The sequence below is a fragment of the Triturus cristatus genome, chromosome 2_1 (assembly GCF_964204655.1).
Source record: "Triturus cristatus chromosome 2_1, aTriCri1.1, whole genome shotgun sequence".
NCBI classification, from domain to species: domain Eukaryota; kingdom Metazoa; phylum Chordata; class Amphibia; order Caudata; family Salamandridae; genus Triturus; species Triturus cristatus.
Window position 1 is genome coordinate 999,414,343 of NC_140581.1, and position 20,864 is coordinate 999,435,206.

General features: G+C 44.2%; 1 protein-coding gene across 1 annotated transcript in view; it reads right to left on the bottom strand.

The window, feature by feature from the left end:
• The window catches only part of ADAMTSL1 (ADAMTS like 1), a 731,209-nt gene that overhangs the window by 360,048 nt on the left and 350,297 nt on the right, over window positions 1-20,864 (bottom strand). Inside the window, exon 5 of the mRNA XM_085634733.1 lies at window positions 10,754-10,880. Coding sequence (XP_085490859.1) covers window positions 10,754-10,880 — 127 coding nt within the window. The remainder of the gene's footprint in view (window positions 1-10,753; window positions 10,881-20,864) is intronic.

Sequence of the window (20,864 nt, forward strand, 5' to 3'; positions counted from 1 at the left end):
CTTTCATTTTGTCCTATGTTTACTGCAAACATGGTTAAACCTACTGGGACTTGTAGTTTCACCTTTCCTGCTACAAGTATGCAAAATTTCTCAAAAGAATGGGCATACAAGTCCCAGCATGCTTAGTGCTGTTAGCTGAAAAAACAGGTCTGGAATAAGTTACCTCTGTATACAGGACTGGAAATGGTCACTCATTATATGGACCCAGTTACAGCTATGTAGGTCTAGAAGACTGTTTAATTCCTCGAGCAAGGTCTTGCACCCTGTATTACAAATGCATCTTTGAACTATATTATACATTTTTGTTCATAATAACTTTAATAGTTTTAGGGTCTTATTTACAATTTGGAGGGCAGGAGACACCATAAAAAGTGTGGCTCATGTTCTGTCTGCAATATCTGGTCAGTGGCATTCTACATATAAAAAATATTTTGACAGAGTACTCTGTCGGGCAAAGTCTACATACACTCTTCGGGATAATCATCCTATTGATTGTGCAGCTGTGAGTGGATGTTTTATATTGTTTTTTTCCACACATAAAATGATATGCATTGAACCATTCACAGTGCAAGAAATAGACTGTTCCTGGGTATGCCAGAGCTAAAGTCACGATTTGTTCTTTATACTTCCTCACAACCTGGCCACTTTGTATTCGCCGTAGCTGGAAATATTGGAATCATAGCCCCCAAGTCTTTTTTTCCCTTTTGGGGTCATACCCCAATCTTGTAAACACCCTCTCGCTGCTATTGACCAATGCATTCTCTTGCACCAGACAGCCGTGGCCGCTGCAGGTAAGAGCGATTGGGCCGACTGGGAGGGGGGCGGGGATTTAGACAGACGACCACGAGGGGAAATGTATTATTTATTTATTTTTCACTTGCGGTCGTCTCTCGAACACCCCCCCCCCCCCCACCCCCCCCAGCCAGCACCACTGCTCATATCCTGCAGCGGCAGTGGCTGGCACCAAATGCCCCATTGCAACAGAGCACACCTCCCGCTACCCCCACACAGCCAACCACCACCGTGCAACACCCTTGCAAGGGACTACATTGTCATGGAATATTAAATCCCAAATAAACAATATGACACTTTGATTCTGAAAAAAAAAAGGTTCCAATGTGATCATTATAGCAATAAAAAGGCTGAACTGCCCTCATTCGAAATCTGTGATGAGGGTAATTTGGATCTGGAAATAGGGATATACATCACTTTTGCATTCACATCCATTGGAGTCTGGAAATATTAAGCATGGAGGAAGATGCAAACTTTAAAGGGGTCGTCCAGTGATTGATGGCACAATAGCTGTTGCAAACCAACGAGACATCCTGAAATAAAGGGATATTGTGCAAACATTACTCTTGATGATTGTTGGTGACATAAGATTGAGTAAAAGGGTAAGATTTTTCTTTTTCACTGGAAGGTCCTTTAAAGTCCATCCAAATCGAAGCAGGCCTTCCATCAGTAAAGGGTGAGTTGTTGCCTGTCTGTGACTAAGTGGTCTGAAACACACATTTAACATAACTGATGTCAATAGATTCCTCTGAGGTCTGCTGTGGGGTGCAGCAACAGTGGATGAAGGGCAGTTTTCCAATATGTGTGAAGTGAAAGCACATGAAACAGCTCCCACAAAAAAAACCTTAAGAAGCCTTTTCGTTGAAGGTAAAATAGTGTGGTCAGTTGAGCTACGGCCACAGCAAAGCCACTCAAGAACAAAACTAATTAATTATATTAAGAGGATAGACACAAGACTAGTTAGTACTGTATTGTAATTGTATGTGACATGTATACTTATGGTTGCTATTAAGCAATAGAAACTATAGAGAGACAAAAGCAGTAGAGCCGTGGTCTTCATAAACTATTGTTCAAAAGAACAGGAAATAAAACTAGAAATGATACATTGTCATTCACCAGGTAACTTCCATTATTACATCAAGAGCACTTCTGCATCAGGTTTGTGGCATGACTGAAAATTGAGAAAGATGAAGGGGGTTATTTTATTTAGACTATGACTAGTTGCCTGCCAGCCCGCTGGATTAGTAGAAACCTTTCCCTCTGCTACTCTCACGGAAGAAAAGACCAAGGGCCACATGTATCTATGAAAAAAACAGTCGCAAATGGGCAGATTCTCAGAATCTGCCTCTTTGCGACCGGTATTTTTGCATTTGGGATGCATTATCTCAAATGCAAAAATCGCAAATTGCGATTGCATTAAGGGAATCGCAAATGGCAATGCCTTGAGTGCAATGCAAGATGCCATTTAAAATAGCGATTTCGCTATTAGGGTCTGCTAATTTCCGGAAAATTATACCTGATGGTATTTAACGAAAACATTAAAAAATGCCCTAAAGTGCATTTTTCAAAGTTCCAGGTTACACACACACACAGGGGCATGTGTGTGCGCAACATGTGTTCACATATCAATTTCAGGGGTGCAACAGGGTGTCCTTTTGGCACCGTTGCACCCTTGAAATTGAATGCGCAATTTGCGAGTATCTATTGGGTACTTGCAAATTGCGCATGCAATTCCTATTGATTCCTATGGGCCTCTAGGCCCATAGGAATGAATGGATAGCAATTCCTTTATTGCGACTCGCAATCTGCGAGTCGCAATTAAGGAATGTTTTGGAATCGCTATTTTTTTAGGGATTCCTACATGCCTAGGCATTTGCTATTCCTTGTAGCGAATCCTTATTTTTCGCTAACAAGGAATCGCAAATGACATTTTTGATGCATGTGCCAGCAAATACCGTACTTAGAGAGCCCGGCAATGTGAGTAGTATCATTTTGCAGAAAATGCTTCCATCAGTGCAGCAGACGCACTTTGGCAAAATTGAAATCTCCGCCCGTCCCCAGGTCATGGCAACCAATCAGAATTATTTCTTGTTTTGCAGAAACAAGCCTCCAGCCTGGGATTTTTATTTCGACACACAGAGAAGGCACGGCCATGATGCCCATGGAACTTCCACTCTGCAAAGGATGGCACTGTTTTTGTATTCACGAGCAGAATTGTCTGTCCTTATAGACAATCCCACCTAAGGCTATTACAGGCTTCTGACACAGTGGTGCCTATCAAAATAACATAGAGGAGGTGACCTCTGCCATCCTGATAGACGGGTGTAAGTCAGCCCCTAACACTTCTTTTCCTTTTGAAGGCTGGATTAGGTGTTCCCAGACCAGGATGTATGGAAGACCAGGAAACCGAAGGCCTTCTGTGCACTGGAAGTCATCCTAGACCTATGTAAACCCACTGACAGATTGGTGAGAAGGGACTGTTACAGTCAAGCGAGAAGTCCAGCACCATTTCATGCATGGCTTGGTGTGAGGTTGGAGCCCGTCAGTCATATCCACCTTAAACACCACTTCTTATGCTGGCTGACCTAAGGTTCAGCACATCAATCCCTATTGGAAAGAATGTATGAGTTCTGTGCATCCACTTACGGCACTTGCCGCCATTATGTGCCACTGGGTGCCAGAGAGAACAAAGTCTTTGTAGAAAATGGAAGGTGCACCAGAAATGAAGTCGGAGTCATATGCTTGAGTCCATCAATCAGCTTTATTAGTATCAAAAGCAAAAGTGGCTGATTACTTTTGATACTAATAAAGCTGATTGATGGACTCAAGCATATGACTCCGACTTCATTTCCGGTGCACCTTCCATTTTCTACAAAGCCATATCCACCTACTCCAGGTGATCACGGAGGATGATTTACTGACAGTCTTATCTACTAAGGCGCAAACAAGCAGCAGCTTAAGCAAAGTGCTGTTTTTTTTAACAGTTTTATGTATGAGGAACTCAGCTCAAGGGCACTGGCGATCTTTACATGAGCACCAGTTCCATCACACAAGGACAGATTACTATTTGTTAGGCACGGGGACATTACGGGTCTTATTTGCATCCCGGGCAGTTGGAATACTCCGTCACAAACGTGATGGATATACCATCCGCCGTAATATGCTGTCCATTGGATATAATGGGATCGTAATATAGTGGACTGGATATCCGTCACGTTTGTGACAGAGTGTTCCCCTCTGCCAACATCTGAATCAGGCCCCAAGTGATTTATCCAGAATCACAGGATGCTGAGCCCAAACTGGGCCATGAACCTTGTTCCCCAGTTCCAAAGTCTGCAGCTCTGGCCCTACCGCCACATCCCTTGCTTGGCAACCATAAACTCAAGGGGGGTACTCCCTCTGCTTATTTACCTCCCATACCTGGGAAGGGACCCAGTAAATGATACATGTGGTTTAACCAAAGGGTTTTCCCGCCTTAACCTCTGAAATTTCCAGGCGATTGTTAATCATGTAAAATAAGGCATTTAGTAGCAAAGGGAAACAAAAAAGATTAAAAGAGATGCCTGTGTGTTTTTTCAAACCTTTCATCTGTTCAACATGGGATATGAGCCCAAGAGGGTATTTTGTACCTCAAACCTGGCACACACGGATACATTTGATTGCCCTTGGATACCTTTCACAGACTATCTGGTGAATGATGCAACCTTCCAGAATAACTATTTATGGTAAAAGATATTGAAGAGAGAAAGATTACCACCCTACAGAAAGAGGTATTCAAACACCTAAATCAAAACGGTCAGTTAGAAGATTCCATCAAAAGATGTGAGAATTGCATCCCTGACGATTTTATGTCCATGTCCATTCTTTACATTAACACTGTTCCAATTGAAATCAGGGAAGAAATGATCCGAATGCTAGGATCATCAGTCAACGGCCAGGTGGAAGACCAACGGCAAGTGCCTTGGAATGGATACCGCTCACCTGCTCAGAGGAATTCAGCAAAAACAGGGCTTCGGCCACATACCCCCGGAGCCTTTCAAGGACCAATATTCATTTATTTCCACTAAATTAGTAAAGTTTATTTTTGATGTCTCCAGATATCAGGTACAAAGTCAATGGCTTAGCGAAAATAGATTTTTTTATTCAACCTACATTGCCCACTTGTTGCAAGGATTTCCTTGAAAAATTCTCCAACAAGCAAAAAAAAAAGGCAGATGCAAAGTGAACTTCCAGGGAGCATCGTCCCGTACACCTGCTTTGTGCTTCTTTGGCTTATTAGGAGTGTTGTGTACAGCCAACGATGGTGCCTTATAGAACTCAATTGTTTATTAAACTGACATTTTGTGATAATTTTGTGGAGAACCAGACAGGTCAGTGTTGGGCCCTCATCGAAAACAGTTCAACTCCACCTTGTAACTTAGTGGCTTCTTTTTTAATGTGGTGTTTTATCTTCCATTGTAATCTGAAAGCACAAGCTAATTGGCTGTATGCCTGTTTAGAATATTTCATGCTTATAAATGTTTACAGATTATGCTGGTATTTAGGATCTGTTCGTAAATCCTATTTTATGAGGTTTTAATAGATTTTTTAATCAGTTTCTATAGATTTTACGTGTTAATGGAATTATATTTATGTGAACTTTTATGGCATTATTTGCGGAATAAAGATTCTATTGAAGAATAATTTTCACTTTGCTAAACAGGCAAGATTATTTGATGCCCATATGTAGAACACCTTTTCTACAACGGACCCATCCAAGTATTGTAAACTAGGTGTTTAAGAAAGGATTTCAGTTTTAATTCAACTAGGTTTTTTGATGTAATTGACTTCTATGTTATGAAAACAAAAGTGATGCAGAGGGATCTTGTCAAAAACCTTTCTAAGTAAATTGCTACTTGAAATGTAACAGTTTTCAAAAGGTACTCTTTACACCCAGGACTCACTTAGATCGCAAGTAACACCGTGGTAGGGATTAAGAAATGCCGTTGGTTACTGGAAGTGGAAACCCACACCGCCAAATACTTGTCATCTGTAAACGCAGTCGTCCTTGACTGCGAGTTGGGTCTTTTGTGGATGTCACCTTGCATTGCTAGTAAACCTGTGAACAGGATTTTTTCTAGACGTTTGATGTAAGTTATTGTGAGCCGTGAGGGGAAGCGGGGCAGGGTCGGACTGGCCGTACCAGCATCGGGCATTTCCCCGGGAGGCTGGAATGGTGGTGGGGTGGAATTCTAGTGGTGGGAGCCGGTTTTGTTAATGAGGGACGGTTGTGCAATGGCGCTCCAATATCAGCCCCCAGTAACAAAAGCAGGAGGCAAACATTTTCAGCCTCCAGGGGCCAGGCAGTTCTTCTTCAGGGGCTGGTCCTAGAAAATTGCCAGGGCTGCTTTGGGTTCCCAGTCTGTCCCTGAAGTGGGGGACCCATGAGGGGAAGCAGGGGACACATGAGGGGAAGCAGGGGACCCGTAAGGGGAAGCGGGGGACAAGGCCACCGCTCCCTGACTGAGAAGAGCACTTCCTGTCCTATACGGGGATTCATAAGAGGAAGCAATAGAAAGAGCGGTCCATAATGTACAAACAAAAGAAAAACAACCACTTTGAACACCAGGAACAAATGCAAACAAATTACTGGGGAACTTATAACACAGATCAAAAAATAAAAAAATCTCTTAGTTTCAAAATCTCTGTGACATAAACAATTTTCCCAACGGAAAATACAATCCTGTTGTTTATCTAAAGAAAACAGTAAGATCTGACACCAGACCGGGGGTCAAAAACCAGCTGGAAGGTGTGCCCTGGAGGTCTGGCATCTCAGCCATGCTTTATTTATAGTGCCCGCCCTCCTCCCAGCTTCAGCAGCCCACACGTGGGATGGGACTCATACATCTCTCACTAAAGCTTAGGAGGCAGTGCACGGCCAGGCTCCATTGTTGGCACATGTCTTTTTATTTATGTAAAAGCTCAAGAAATTATTTCTGGCTGTTGAAAGGGACACAGACCCACCTAGCTGAGGTGGGCGGGGCAGCTGCAGAGGGCGCGCGGCTTCCTTCCTGTCAAGGCAAAGTTTACACATCAAAGGACAGCTTGTATATCTGAAACCTCCTTAATGCTAAAAAGACTTAGGTTAATATGTGTACATTGTAAAATAAATGATCCTATCACCAGTCCTCCTCCATCAATGCATAAGGCTTAAACATAACTTAAAGTTTCCATTCACAAAAAAAGACAAAGACAGATGCGCAATGTTACCATGTTCTTAAAGTGTATCTTGAGGTGGACTATATGTTACACAATTCTACAGGGAATCATTTTCTTCTTGAAAGACCCCATACACCCTACTGGTAGAATTTCAAGTTGACCATTTCTAAATGTTTCCTGCTTGATCCCATTGCTAATACATGTTTTTGTATAATCCTAGTTTGCACTGGTAAACACACTCACTCGTAATGCCCGGGATTGAATATTGAGGTCGTTAATATCGATCTTAAAAGTATAGCACCCTCTAGGTGAACCTGACACTATATTGTAAGGTAAGTACATGTTTACTACTCTGAACGCCACCGCTTCTTACTTTGGGAGGTAAGCAGCAGTTAAGTTAAGAGCAGTGAATAGATACTTTCACTACAATATGGTAGGGGGTCATTTTAGTGAATGCAATATTATTTCCATAATATATATTGCATGCGATAAAGACACCCGCCCATTGTGCCCAGTAACTAAAAAAAGCCCAGGCTCCAGAGATCATGCCGAAGCCAGGTCATAGGTTGTAGAGAGTGCAGCGGAGAAACATGAAACAGCAAAGAAACACAGAGGAGCAGAGAAACTTGAAGCAGCAAAGAAATACAGAGAAGCAAAGAAACATGGAGCAGCAATGAAACATGGAGCAACAGAGAAACATGGAGCAGCAGAGAAACATGGGGTACCAAAGAACCATGGAGCAGCAGAGAAACATAGAGGAGCAGAGAAACTTGAAGCAGCAAAGAAACATAGAGGAGCAGAGAAACATGGAGCAGCAATGAAACATGGAGCAGCAGAGACACATGGAGTAGCAAAGAAGCATGGAGCAGCAATGAACCATGGAGCAGCAGAGAAACATGGAGCAGCAATGAAACATGGAGCAAGAGAGAAATATGGGGTAGCAAAGAACAATGGAGCAGCAGAGAAACATAGAGGAGCAGAGAAACTTGAAGCAGCAAAGAAACATAGAGGAGCAGAGAAACATGGAGCAGCAATGAAACATGGAGCAGCAGAGACACATGGAGTAGCAAAGAAGCATGGAGCAGCAGAGAAACATACAGGAGCAGAGAAACTTGAAGCAGCAAAGAAACATAGAGGATCAGAGAAACATGGAGCAGCAATGAAACATGGATCAGCAGAGAAACATGGAGTAGCAAAGAAGCATGGAGCAACAGAGAAACATACAGGAGCAGAGAAACTTGAAGCAGCAAAGAAACAGAGGAGTAAAGAAACATGGAGTAACAAAGAAGCATGGAGCAGCAGATAAACATACAGGAGCAGAGAAACTTGAAGCAGCAAAGAAACATAGAGGAGTAGAGAAACATGGAGCAGCAGAGAAACATAAGGGAGCCAAGAAACATGGAGCAGCAATGAAACATGGAGCAGCAGAGAAACATGGAGTAGCAAAGAAGCATGTAGCAGCAGAGAAACATACAGGAGCAGAGAAACTTGAAGCAGCAAAGAAACATAGACGAGCAGAGAAACATGGAGCATCAATGAAACAGGGAGCAGCAGAGAAACATACAGGAGCAGAGAAACTTTAAGCAGCAAAGAAACATAGAGGAGTAGAGAAACATGGAGTAGTAATGAAACATCGAGCAGCAGAGAAACATAGAGGAGCCGAGAAACATGGAGCAGCAATGAAACATGGAGCAGCAACGAAACATGGAGTAGCAAAGAAACTTGAAGCGGCAAAGAAACACTGAGGAGCAGAGAAACATGGATCAGCATAGAAACACGGAGCAGCAGAGAAACATGGAGCAGCAATGAAACATGGAGCAGCAATGAAACATGGAGTAGTAAAGAAACTTGAAGCAGCAAAAAAACATAGCGGAGCAGAGAAACATGGATCAGCATAGAAAAGAGGAGCAGAGAAACATAGAGGAGCAGAGAAACTTGAAGCAGCAAATAAACATAGAGGAGTTGAGAAACATGGAGCAGCAATGAAACATGGATCAGCATGGAAACATGGAGTAGCAAAGAAACATGATGCAGCAAAGAAGCATAGTGGAAGCAGAGAAACATGGATCAGCATAGAAACATGGAGCAGCAGAGAAACATGGAGCAGCAATGAAACATGGAGCAGCAATGAAACATGGAGCAGCAGAGAAACATGGAGTAGCAAAGAAGCATGGAGCAACAGAGAAACATACAGGAGCAGAGAAACTTGAAGCAGCAAAGAAACAGAGGAGTAAAGAAACATGGAGTAACAAAGAAGCATGGAGCAGCAGATAAACATACAGGAGCAGAGAAACTTGAAGCAGCAAAGAAACATAGAGGAGTAGAGAAACATGGAGCAGCAGAGAAACATAAGGGAGCCAAGAAACATGGAGCAGCAATGAAACATGGAGCAGCAGAGAAACATGGAGTAGCAAAGAAGCATGTAGCAGCAGAGAAACATACAGGAGCAGAGAAACTTGAAGCAGCAAAGAAACATAGACGAGCAGAGAAACATGGAGCATCAATGAAACAGGGAGCAGCAGAGAAACATACAGGAGCAGAGAAACTTTAAGCAGCAAAGAAACATAGAGGAGTAGAGAAACATGGAGTAGTAATGAAACATCGAGCAGCAGAGAAACATAGAGGAGCCGAGAAACATGGAGCAGCAATGAAACATGGAGCAGCAACGAAACATGGAGTAGCAAAGAAACTTGAAGCGGCAAAGAAACACTGAGGAGCAGAGAAACATGGATCAGCATAGAAACACGGAGCAGCAGAGAAACATGGAGCAGCAATGAAACATGGAGCAGCAATGAAACATGGAGTAGTAAAGAAACTTGAAGCAGCAAAAAAACATAGCGGAGCAGAGAAACATGGATCAGCATAGAAAAGAGGAGCAGAGAAACATAGAGGAGCAGAGAAACTTGAAGCAGCAAATAAACATAGAGGAGTTGAGAAACATGGAGCAGCAATGAAACATGGATCAGCATGGAAACATGGAGTAGCAAAGAAACATGATGCAGCAAAGAAGCATAGTGGAAGCAGAGAAACATGGATCAGCATAGAAACATGGAGCAGCAGAGAAACATGGAGCAGCAATGAAACATGGAGCAGCAATGAAACATGGAGCAGCAGAGAAACATAGAGGAGCAGAGAAACTTGAAGCAGCAAATAAACAGAGGAGTAGAGAAACATGGAGCAGCAATGAAAGATGGAGCAGCAGAGAAACATGGGACAGTTAAGAAACTTGAAGCAGCAAAGAAACATAGCGGAGCAGAGAAACATGGATCAGCAGAGAAACACAGAGGAGCAGAGAAACATGGAGTAGCAAAGAAACATGGAGCAGCAGAGAAACATGGAGGAGCAGTTCATTTTCAGTCACAAAAAGAATTTCGCTTGGGCTGAGAAACAACTGGCCATTTCTTTGAGTCAACTTCTTAAAGGCGGGAAGTGCAACGTCACAAGATAGCTTACATATTACAACTGAAGTTCTTCAGCACTGATTGTTTCCTGAGTTATCTACCCACAAAGACGTGTTCTGGAGTCCACGCTTTTTGTCATTAACTATTGAACCAAACAAGTGATTAGTTCATGCAATTCATTTCCTTCTGAACACTGGCTGCAGTGGAGCTCAAGACAGACGGTAGCTAGGAACCAATGAAGGTACTCTCTGAGCATCACATGCAGATGATGACCTTGGAAGCCTCGTCAATGGCGTTCATTGGCTAGAAGGCAATGGTAGATGAAGGGGGAACACATTTGTGCAACAGTCTGGACACCTTACGTTTATTTGTTGAGAGCTGTGATTTATATTGTCCTCGTACGAGTCGGCAAGTGGATCCTTCTCCGTTGCAGACACCACAGTTGTCTTCCTTCACAGTGCTTCCCAGCTGGTGATCACAGCCAACAATCTGTCGAGAGGAAATTGATTTATTGTAGATTTAATTCTTACTGCTGACAGGCTCAATCACAGTGACTAATCGCAGACAGTAATAGCCTTGCATCATTCTCCCATTACAACGCCAGAAATCAGAGAGGCAACCCACGCCTGCATGCAAGTACATTCAAAGAGGTCAAGCGAGGATGCCAGAGTAGTGCCTTTACATGCAGCACTGCACAGCTCTGCAGTTTACCACCTTCTGATTCCCTCAAAATACAACAGGAGAGCGATCTGCTATTTCTACAGGTGGCCGGCTGTCAACAATTGGAAGGGAATGGAAGCACACCACTCTACCATATCTTTGAATGATGATAGGGTGGGTCAAAGGCAAATCATGTCACTTCCTGCAGCAAAAGAACACCAAAAAACCAATTTTTCTGTATATGATGTATCTATGCAATAAAAGTTCTAAACTGTGATGACTCAGTCTACTTCTTTGGTGTGAAACAGTCCCTCATGCATGTTATGTTATGTTATTTATATTTTTATAGCGCACAGCTGCCCCAGCAAAGGGGCGTCCTGGCGCTGTGACAGACACTACAACATAACACACAATAAAAGAAAAAGAAAATTAAACAGACACGGGAAACAGGAAAGTTTTGATCGCCTGCCTGAAGGCGAGTAGATCTTCAAGAGCTCGAATGTGTACCGAGAGCGAGTTCCATAAACCTGCCGCGAGCACCCTAAAGGAGCGGCCACCCATTCTGCTCAATTTAAAACGTGGACAGACAGCCAGGTGAAGCCCCTCCGATCTCAAGGATCTCAAAGGAGTATAGGGCGTGAGTAGGTTGGCAAGTGCCGGCGGAGAAGCAGATTTCAAAATTTTAAAGGTCAGGCACAGCGCTTTGAACTGGATTCGCTGTCTGACCGGGAGCCAATGTAAGGCCGTGATGGTACCAGACACTGAGCAATGTCTAGGGAGGCCCACAATGGCCCGTGCCGCGGCATTTTGTACCATTTGGAGCCTAGAGGCCTCTGCTTGATTCACACCTAACAGCAGTGAACTGCCGTAGTACAGCCGAGATAGTATAGAGGCCTGGACCACAAGCTGTCTGGTAGGGGGATCGAAATACTTTAAAACCGGCCTTATTCCCCGCAGAATACCATAGCACGTAGCAGCCACCTTCTTAGTGTGGTCCCTGAAGGTGAGCGCAGAGTCCAGCCAGATGCCTAAATTTCTCACTCCAGAAGCTGGAATGGGAGTGACACCCAACTCTGATGGCCACCACTGGTTACCCCATAGCTCAGCGTGCTTCCCTAGTACCAACACCTCTGTTTTGGTGGCATTTAACTGAAGGCAGTTGGTGCGAAGCCAGCTTGCTACTGCCATCAGACCCGCTCGGAATCTGGGGGCCTCCACCTCAGGGTCTCCACTGAGTGTCACCGCTAGCTGTGTGTCGTCCGCATATGAGGCCATCGTAAGACCCCACTGTTTGACGACACCAGCCAACGGTTTCACATAGAGGTTGAACATTGTGGGGCTCAACGAGGATCCCTGTGGTACCCCCAGCTCCAGGGGATAAGTGGCGGATTGGCCAGGTGGTATAGCCACTTTAAAGGAACGATCCGATAAAAAAGACCGAAACCACTGGAGGGCGAGATCCGTCACTCCCGCCTCCTGTAAGCGTTGGATCAGTATATGGTGGGACACAGTATCGAAGGCAGCGCTTAGATCTAATAGTAAAAGCGCTGCAGTACGGCCTGAGTCCAGTACCTGGCGAAGATGTTCCGTGATGTAGAGTAATGCCGTCTCGGTACTGTGTCCCGACCGGAAGTCGTTCTGACTGGAATCCAATATCTGGTTGCGAGCCAGATGCTCAGACAGAACAGAGTTAACGTGGGCTTCAGTTACTTTGGCAATCCAGGGCAACAGGGATATGGGTCGATAATTTTCTGGCAACCGGGGGTCAGAGTTGGCTTTTTTTAGTATAGGAGTGACCACTGCCTGCTTCCATGCCGTGGGTACCATTCCATTGGACAATGACATATTGATAAGATTCAATAAAGGGTCACGGCACAGTGGGGAAAGTGTGTTGATAAAGGCTGGCTTTAACGGGTCCGAGGGAGAACCTGACTTGACCCTGAGGCTGAGCCTGTCAAAGGTCTCAATAGTCAGTTCAGGTAACATAGCAAGGGTCTCATATCCCATCGTATCGGGGACAGTAACCTCTCGGTTCTGGTGGAGTGTGTCAAAACCTTGGTAGATTTTTTCCACTTTCTCCACGAAAAAGGAGGCCAGCTTATCACAGTGGGAATCTGTGCAAATCACCTCTGAGGTGGATCTGTTTTTCATAAGATCCTTCAGTACCTTGAAGATCAGTTTTGATGGGTTAGGGCTGGTAGCAAATTCTTGAGCGTAAAATGCGGCTCGTGTTCTGCAAATTGCTCTATGGTAGAACTTCAGCTCCGTAAAATACCGAGAGCAGGGTCATAGGATCTTCTCCAATCCCTCTCTGATTTTCGGCAAGCTTTTTTCAGTTCTGCGAGTGACTCATTATACCAAGGACTAGGTGTTTTTGTCCGGCCTTTCGACCACCGTAGAGGTATAAGAGAGTCCAAGGCATCGGTGATCCAAGCGCAGAACTGTTGGTAACCTTGTTCCACATTAATAAAAGTGCTCAAAGGTTTCTGTTCCAGTATGCTATAAAACTCTTCAAGCCTAAGCTTGTGCCAAAGCCTTTTTAAAATAGGTCTGTCCACAGCTATAAAAGGCTTATCGAGGACCGGACAGAAGGCTTCTACCAGCAGATGATCAGTCCACCCCATCAGCCTCGGATCTGACAACCTCACCCCATCAAGTGTGGAAAAAAAGGGGTCCAAAATATGGCCCCCTGAGTGGGTTGGAAGGGTGACGAGCTGAGTGAGTTGAAGAGCTTCAAGGTTCGCCAGCAGAGTGCTCACAGTGGTGGATGACCTATTATCAAAATGGATGTTAAGGTCCCCCACGATGTTGAAATTGGCACAACCAAGTGCTATAGGACTGACCATATCGGCCAGTGCGGACCTGAAGACAGAATCATTGCCGGGAGGACGGTAAATGAGCATACCACAGAATCCGAATCCAGAAGCCAGGTTTCTGTCATTAGAAAGACATCGGGGTCCTCTTTCTCAAGCAAGTCATAAATGGACAGGTGATGTTTTACCAGCGATCTAATATTTAGACACCAAATACGAAGATCACGAGATGCAACACACGTTCGCGTGACAGGAATAGCATCTTCCAAGGAACGGATTTTAGTAGGGCTCTTAAGTGACCAGCCTTTGCAGGCACAGCTGTAAGGGCCAACTAAAGGGTCCACAGGCTTACGGACACATCCTCTGGACCTTTGCCCTATGTACAGCAGCTCGGACCGTGTGTACGACAACATACCTGCCAGAAGCGGCGAAGCAACACCGCGACGAGAACCAGAGCCTGCCCCGCCTCGCGCTGCCTCGACGCGGACGAGCGCAGACGGGCAGGACTCTGGCACGACTCCGGCTAAGCGACGGCGTCCTCACCTGCGCGTCCCGCTGCGCGGGAGAGGGGAGCTTTAAGTAGGCTCACCAATCCTAGCGCGAGCGCGAGGACGCTCCAAGATGGCGCCCGAAGCTACCTTTACATCCCTACCCAAAATGGCGCCCACAGTGAACCACCCCCGAGATCCAGGCCCACCAAAACGGCAGTGAGGGAGCCAATTATATGCGGAATGAGGAAGGGGGCAAGACCCAGCTAAAAACAGGGGATAAGTGCAACAAAGCAAGGTAAAACAAAATCACACAATCAGGAGTTTTAAAAAGCGAAGCGCCAGCAGCAGCGCCAGCAACAGCAAGTGCGCAATTGAATAAGCGTCTGTCAAGGCCGCCTCGAAACTGAGTCCGCCTTAAGTAGGCTCACCAATCCTAACGCGAGCGCGAGGACGCTCCAAGATGGCGCCCGAAGCTACCTTTACATCCCTACCCAAAATGGCGCCCACAGTGAACCACCCCCGAGATCCAGGCCCGCCAAAACGGCAGTGAGGGAGCCAATTATATGCGGAATGAGGAAGGGGGCAAGACCCAGCTAAAAACAGGGGATAAGTGCAACAAAGCAAGGTAAAACAAAATCACACAATCAGGAGTTTTAAAAAGCGAAGCGCCAGCAGCAGCGCCAGCAACAGCAAGTGCGCAATTGAATAAGCGTCTGTCAACGGAAGCATTCCACAGCAGGCATGATGATACATCAAACAACAAATAGCATGAAATGATAGAGTAAGACTACACTGGTTGGAGCACAGACCACTCTGTGTATACTCTGAAAAACTGGTAACAATAAGCCAGGAAGACAGCCGTTCTTTCACGCCAGACCTAAAATACAAGCAGCGCAATTTCCCTACTCAGCGACTCTCATATATGACTCACACAGTAAAGAGGATGCTTGCTTCTGAGAGCTTCTGAAGGCATAACATAATGACAAATGCATTGTACCACGTCACGAGTATTTTTATATGTGTTCATGACATCATGTTGAGAGCATTTAACTATTTAATATACCTTAAAAAGGATAGAACTAAGACTTCTAGGCCATCCCTACAGTTTAAGGAGATATGTGGGCGGTGCCAGCTGCAGCGGATTCGCGAAATAGGAATTAACTACCCCTACATTCATTTCATTTTATGTGCAAATCTTTCAATACCTTCCTCATGGTATTCCCCCTATTCGTTAGGGTGTCACTCTTTGCATTCATTCCTTCTTTTCATGCAGACATCTTTCTGCCCACACTCTAAGAGGTTAATCTCCCTCTTGTCTTATGTCTCCATGGGATTCCTTTCTAGCCTTCCCGTGTGTCATTCACTAGCCTTCATTCCTTCACACTGACCCTCCCTTTCGCACCATTATTTTCTTCTTTTATTGCCCATACTCCCTCCTAGCTTTCCCTGCCTATGTCTCATGTTTATACTGCAAATCTATTTATTTTTGTAAAATGTGCTAGTGATCAGGCCTAGTAACGCCTGCCTGCTAACCAATATTAACTGTTTAAAACACGATAGACACTTACACAGAAAAATAAATAGAACTGCACCCTCTTACATTCCAAGCATTCACTGAAGCGAAATAAAATAGACAGCATCAGTGTACTTACATGGGAAAGATTGTGGAAGCAGCATCTCTGCTAATCTTCTAGAGATCAGTAGAGGGATTTTAGTGATCACAACTGGAGAAGCAACTACCTCCCTTCTCAGCCTTCCCTCCTTCCCCCACAGACTTCCTTCTTTATCTCACGTGCACATTGTCTTCCCTCAAAAGCCATTCTTCCTCCTCCTATAAAGTCCTTCCTTTGTTTCCTCCCTCCCAGCCGTGCTAACTTTATTTACAGCATGGCTTCCCGTTTCCGCAGGCTAATTCTTTCCCACACAGCTTTACTTTTACCAAGACTCCTTTTATTCCTTCCCTCTTAATCTTCTCTCTTACCCACACAGGCAGCTTTACCTTTCTCCAACTCTTCACTTTCTCCCTTCCAGCCTTTCTTCTTGCTCTCTCAAGTTTCCCTCTTGCTCACACCGACTTACGTCTGTCTCAGCCTTTCTTAGCACGCAGCCTTCTTTTGTTCCCTTCCCATTTTCTGTCCCAGCCTTAATTTCTCTAAAAACAAAACGTCCCAAGCGTGTATGCCTTGTTATTCATTCCTGTTGTGTGACGGTAGAGGGTAGAAGCCACATTGAAGCTCGGCTCCTTTTGGGCTCGTGGAAAAAGAGCACCTCAAGTTGAGTCAGGGCTCTGGCTCGAGTCTGGCTCGAGCCTTAAGTGGCTTGCTCACCTCTACCCTCCAGTGGTGCTTACACATCTCAGAACCCTTGGTGACTCTTTTGATTCACCTCTTCTTCTCTTCCCTCATCAGTATACCACAGTGCTTAATTTGTTTAAAAAAAATAACCGCCAGGCCACTGCTGATTGCACCACCTATGCCCTGCCAGTGTTGCCAGTGTCATACCAGCACAACTACTGACCATCACTCTCCTAGAAGTGTGACAATTCAGACTATGGCGTGCCCCCAAAGCTATAAGATTGGCTTAGGCAGCAGGTATTAGTCATTTTAATGTGTATTTGGTTATTAAACAACCGTTGGTTAGCTCTTTTCTAATGTGGATAGACAGCGCCACCATGTGGCAGGCTGTCTTAAGTGCTGGTGTTGACAATCAAGTGCTGGTGCCAAGCACCGGAAAACACCTGCACAAATTAAGCACTGATATTTCTTCACTTTCCCCGTATGCACTTCCTAACAAACCGTCCTGTAGTAAGTCGATTGTAAGGGGGGGGGGGGTGATAACAAGAGAGAGAACTGCGAGAAGTTGCCAGGCAGCAATCAACATCGTTTTGTGACTTCCACCGCCGCAACAATTCGACATACCCATCTCTTGCTTACCACATTGCCCGAGTTCAGGAAAGACCTCAAGACCTAGCTCTTCGGATGACCCCAGCACTCAACAGAGCCCCCCTTGGCCCCCCCAGCACTTTGAGACTCTCACAGGTGAGTGGTTGCACTTTACCAACCCTGACTGATTGATTGCTATAGGGCTCAGTATGCTGCTGACGACCAATTAAGAGTGGTAACCACATTTCCCTCAGACTAGCTAACAAATTTCCATCCTACACCCCGTTGGAGGCTATTTTATACCCATTTAAGATGTTACCACAGCCACTTAACCCAGATGAGAGCAGTCATCCAGCCTAATGGCTTATAAATCAATCATTTTACTGGCGTACACAAGAACATTTCAATGCATCGTTTTTAGGTCTTTTTAACGAGACGGCGGGGATGGTACTGCAGGATTTACTACCATATATAAAATATCATAAAATGAATGAATTTATTCCCGCCGGCCATCTTCCCATAAAGAGCAGCCAGTCACCCCTGGATGTACACACCCTGTACAGCTAAGCTGGCTTCCCCGCCTTGTCCTCCAGGCTTTGTTTTAGAGGATCTAAAAACACAAACCAGAACACACAACTAATCCGAGTTGGCTCAGATGGTATTGTTCTCTCCTTTGCACCAAGGCCCTCCCAAAAAGTAAGAAAGTTCCAGGTTAAATTTTTAGGCGGGAATCCCATTGCGTGTGCCCAGATGAGCTTTGCATTTCTTAAACGGTTTCCAAATTGACATGAAGCAAACATGGAGAAAAAGAGATTTGGGGATGCTGACAGTAAAGAAAAGAAACATCATATTTTGCAAGACACTGCATGAGAGGTTTATTGGCACACCTGATCTATTTTCCACTTGTGTGAGAGCTCTGAGGGAAGCAAGAGCTGCTTTATTCACGCAGTCACCACAAGTTCTTTTATTCCTCTGCCATTCAAGACGGCGGGGCGGTACCCCAATTTGGACAGGCGTACAATGTCTGGGAAACATCCATGCCTTGGACCATGCCATATCTTTTTTTGACCTGAGAGGCGCTATGTCGCTCTTTGACAGTCTCAGTGTTGATGGTGACTTGGAAAGTTCCTACTAATGGGCTGCTGAATTCCAATATGGCGGCTAATTACTCTGCCCAGTAGATGCTTCAACATGCGCCATGGGTGTTTACTAGGTGTGGTAAATACCTCACCTCCATCTCCCTCACTCATGATAGAGTCATAGGCGAATAGGAGGACACCCTTAGCACGACTCTGACATGCAAACCTCAGGCTGCTTCTTGAGAGGGTTTGAGGCTGTGAAGGTAGACCGCCTAATCAAAATACAAAGAAAAATAAATGGAAAGTGCAGCCCAGCATAACCTTTATACACTGCCGGTTCATTTGATACGTATAAAAGGCCTAATGCTTCTTGTGAGGTATAAAGACACTAATACATTGTCAGCAAGCATTGCCAAAGCCAACTGGTCTGGGGATAAATGCCAGTCTTTTGACTTTGTCAATGCCTGTTTCTTTGTCACGATTTGGTAAAACATTATTGTTAGGGGAGCTGCCAGGCCCTTGCCAATATTAAAAATAAATTGGCTAAAACCAAAAATATTTTTGGGTCTAAAGAAGCACACAGTGAAATATTAGTCTCACGCACCCTAGGGAACTACTTTGTGGGTGCATGCTCTCCTTGTGTAAGACCAGAATGCCCTCAATATTGGCTTGCTCATAGTAGTGCAAGGTGGCATTAGCTCTGATGAGACCCGTGGATTAAAGATAGCGTCGAAATAATGACGAAATATTTACGACACATTCTGGGTCACAATTTGATCCACTCTGTCCGGAGATCCATTAGAATACTGGAGGATTACTACGCAAATTTCTAAAATATGTGACAATCGCAGATGCATCAGTGATTTTATGTTTTAAGTAAATACTTGCACCACTACAAGCCCTGAACCATCTGCACTATGAATAATGCTGTTTGTAATACTCTGTTTTGAGAACTGAAACGTATATTTCATATGGGGAGAGACCTACCCAGTATTTATTGACTGCAGGTTTTACTTATTGAACTGTTGATGTGAAATATTTGAACACTCACACGGATTAATCCGAATCAGCATAAGACTGATACATGAAGCCGATATTGAGAATGGATCCTATGGGATCATCATGAGAATAACCTATTTTTTCAGTGTCGGAGGCATGATTTTCCCTGTTCGCCATACTAACCTTACCTTTGCTTTTACCCAAGCAGATACTCGTATTAGAGGAGTTGATTGGTGCACCACTCAACATCCCTTTAAAATAACTGATTTCCCAAAAGGAGATCTCAGCAGCGAATTTGCATGTCCACCCTGATTGCCTTAGCTATCAGACTCCATTTCCATGCGGCGGAGCCCTGAAGAAGGCCTTGCTTTGAGCAGCATCAAGGGAGACACATTCCTTGCTGAAGCCTTACAGGGTTAGAGGCTACAGAGCCCCGCTGCTTTTGGGTCTTCTGGAATTCAGTCATCCTGTGATACTCCAACACAAAGGAAGGGACTCATTATAAAGGCATCAACTAGGAAGTTCTTGTTCCTGATTTACTTCATAAATTACGCGAGGCGAGAGCAGCTCGAGTTCCCATTCCATTCATGTCAGTCACGGTATATCATGTTCTGCTGACATGATGTCAGCAAGTCGACCCCCTAGGTGCTAACACCGGCGCGTAATGTGAAATCCCGTACATCTGACAACATTAGACTGCCCAGTGAAAGTAATCTACATTGGCTACGTGTTATCATTTGACTTGTAGCATGTAGCATACAAGTACAGAAAAATCAACATCACTTGAGTCTGTTCTGCCTTTGACTAACAAACTCAAACGTTGGAAAATCATTAATTTGTGGATCAAAGGAAGCAATGATACATTCTCTTTAATTGTGAATCCTACTTTTTTTTGTTTTAATAAAGGATTTGATTTAAAATAGAAAATATACAATACAACACATACAAGATAATATCCATACATAAGTATTATTATGTCATTAGATAAAGAATATAAGTAAGAGGAAAAGAAAAATGACAATCGTATACATTCGATTCGTATCTAACCACTGTATAATTATAAGTGATTAACAGAGAGTAAGAAGAAATAGAAAGTCAATTGCTAAATAACATAACATCAATACAAAAAGCTATTCATGGGGGTTTAGGCACTTCTTCAATCCAGGGAGTATAAAAACCTGTTTTGCTTGCAGACATGTCTAAAAAAATTAGTGATGGGTAACCATAAAAGATCGTGCTTGATAGGTAGGGACTCTGGAGTAACAAATGCTCTGTCTAGTCGGTGATTATAACAGACACCATACCACCAGGCTTGGAAAGATACTTTAGTACAATCTTTCCATGTCTTAGTAATCTGTTGAAAAGCAATTGCCAAGAGTAAATCAATTATGTGGAAATGATTGGATTGTACAGCCCGATCTTCCGAGACATTACCAAGGAATAGATTAATAAAAATGAAAAGGGATTGTGAACCCTGCTTAGTAAGGAAGTTCATTCATGGTTTGATGCCCACCAACCACATATCACAGCAGAAAGAAGTGAATTTTCT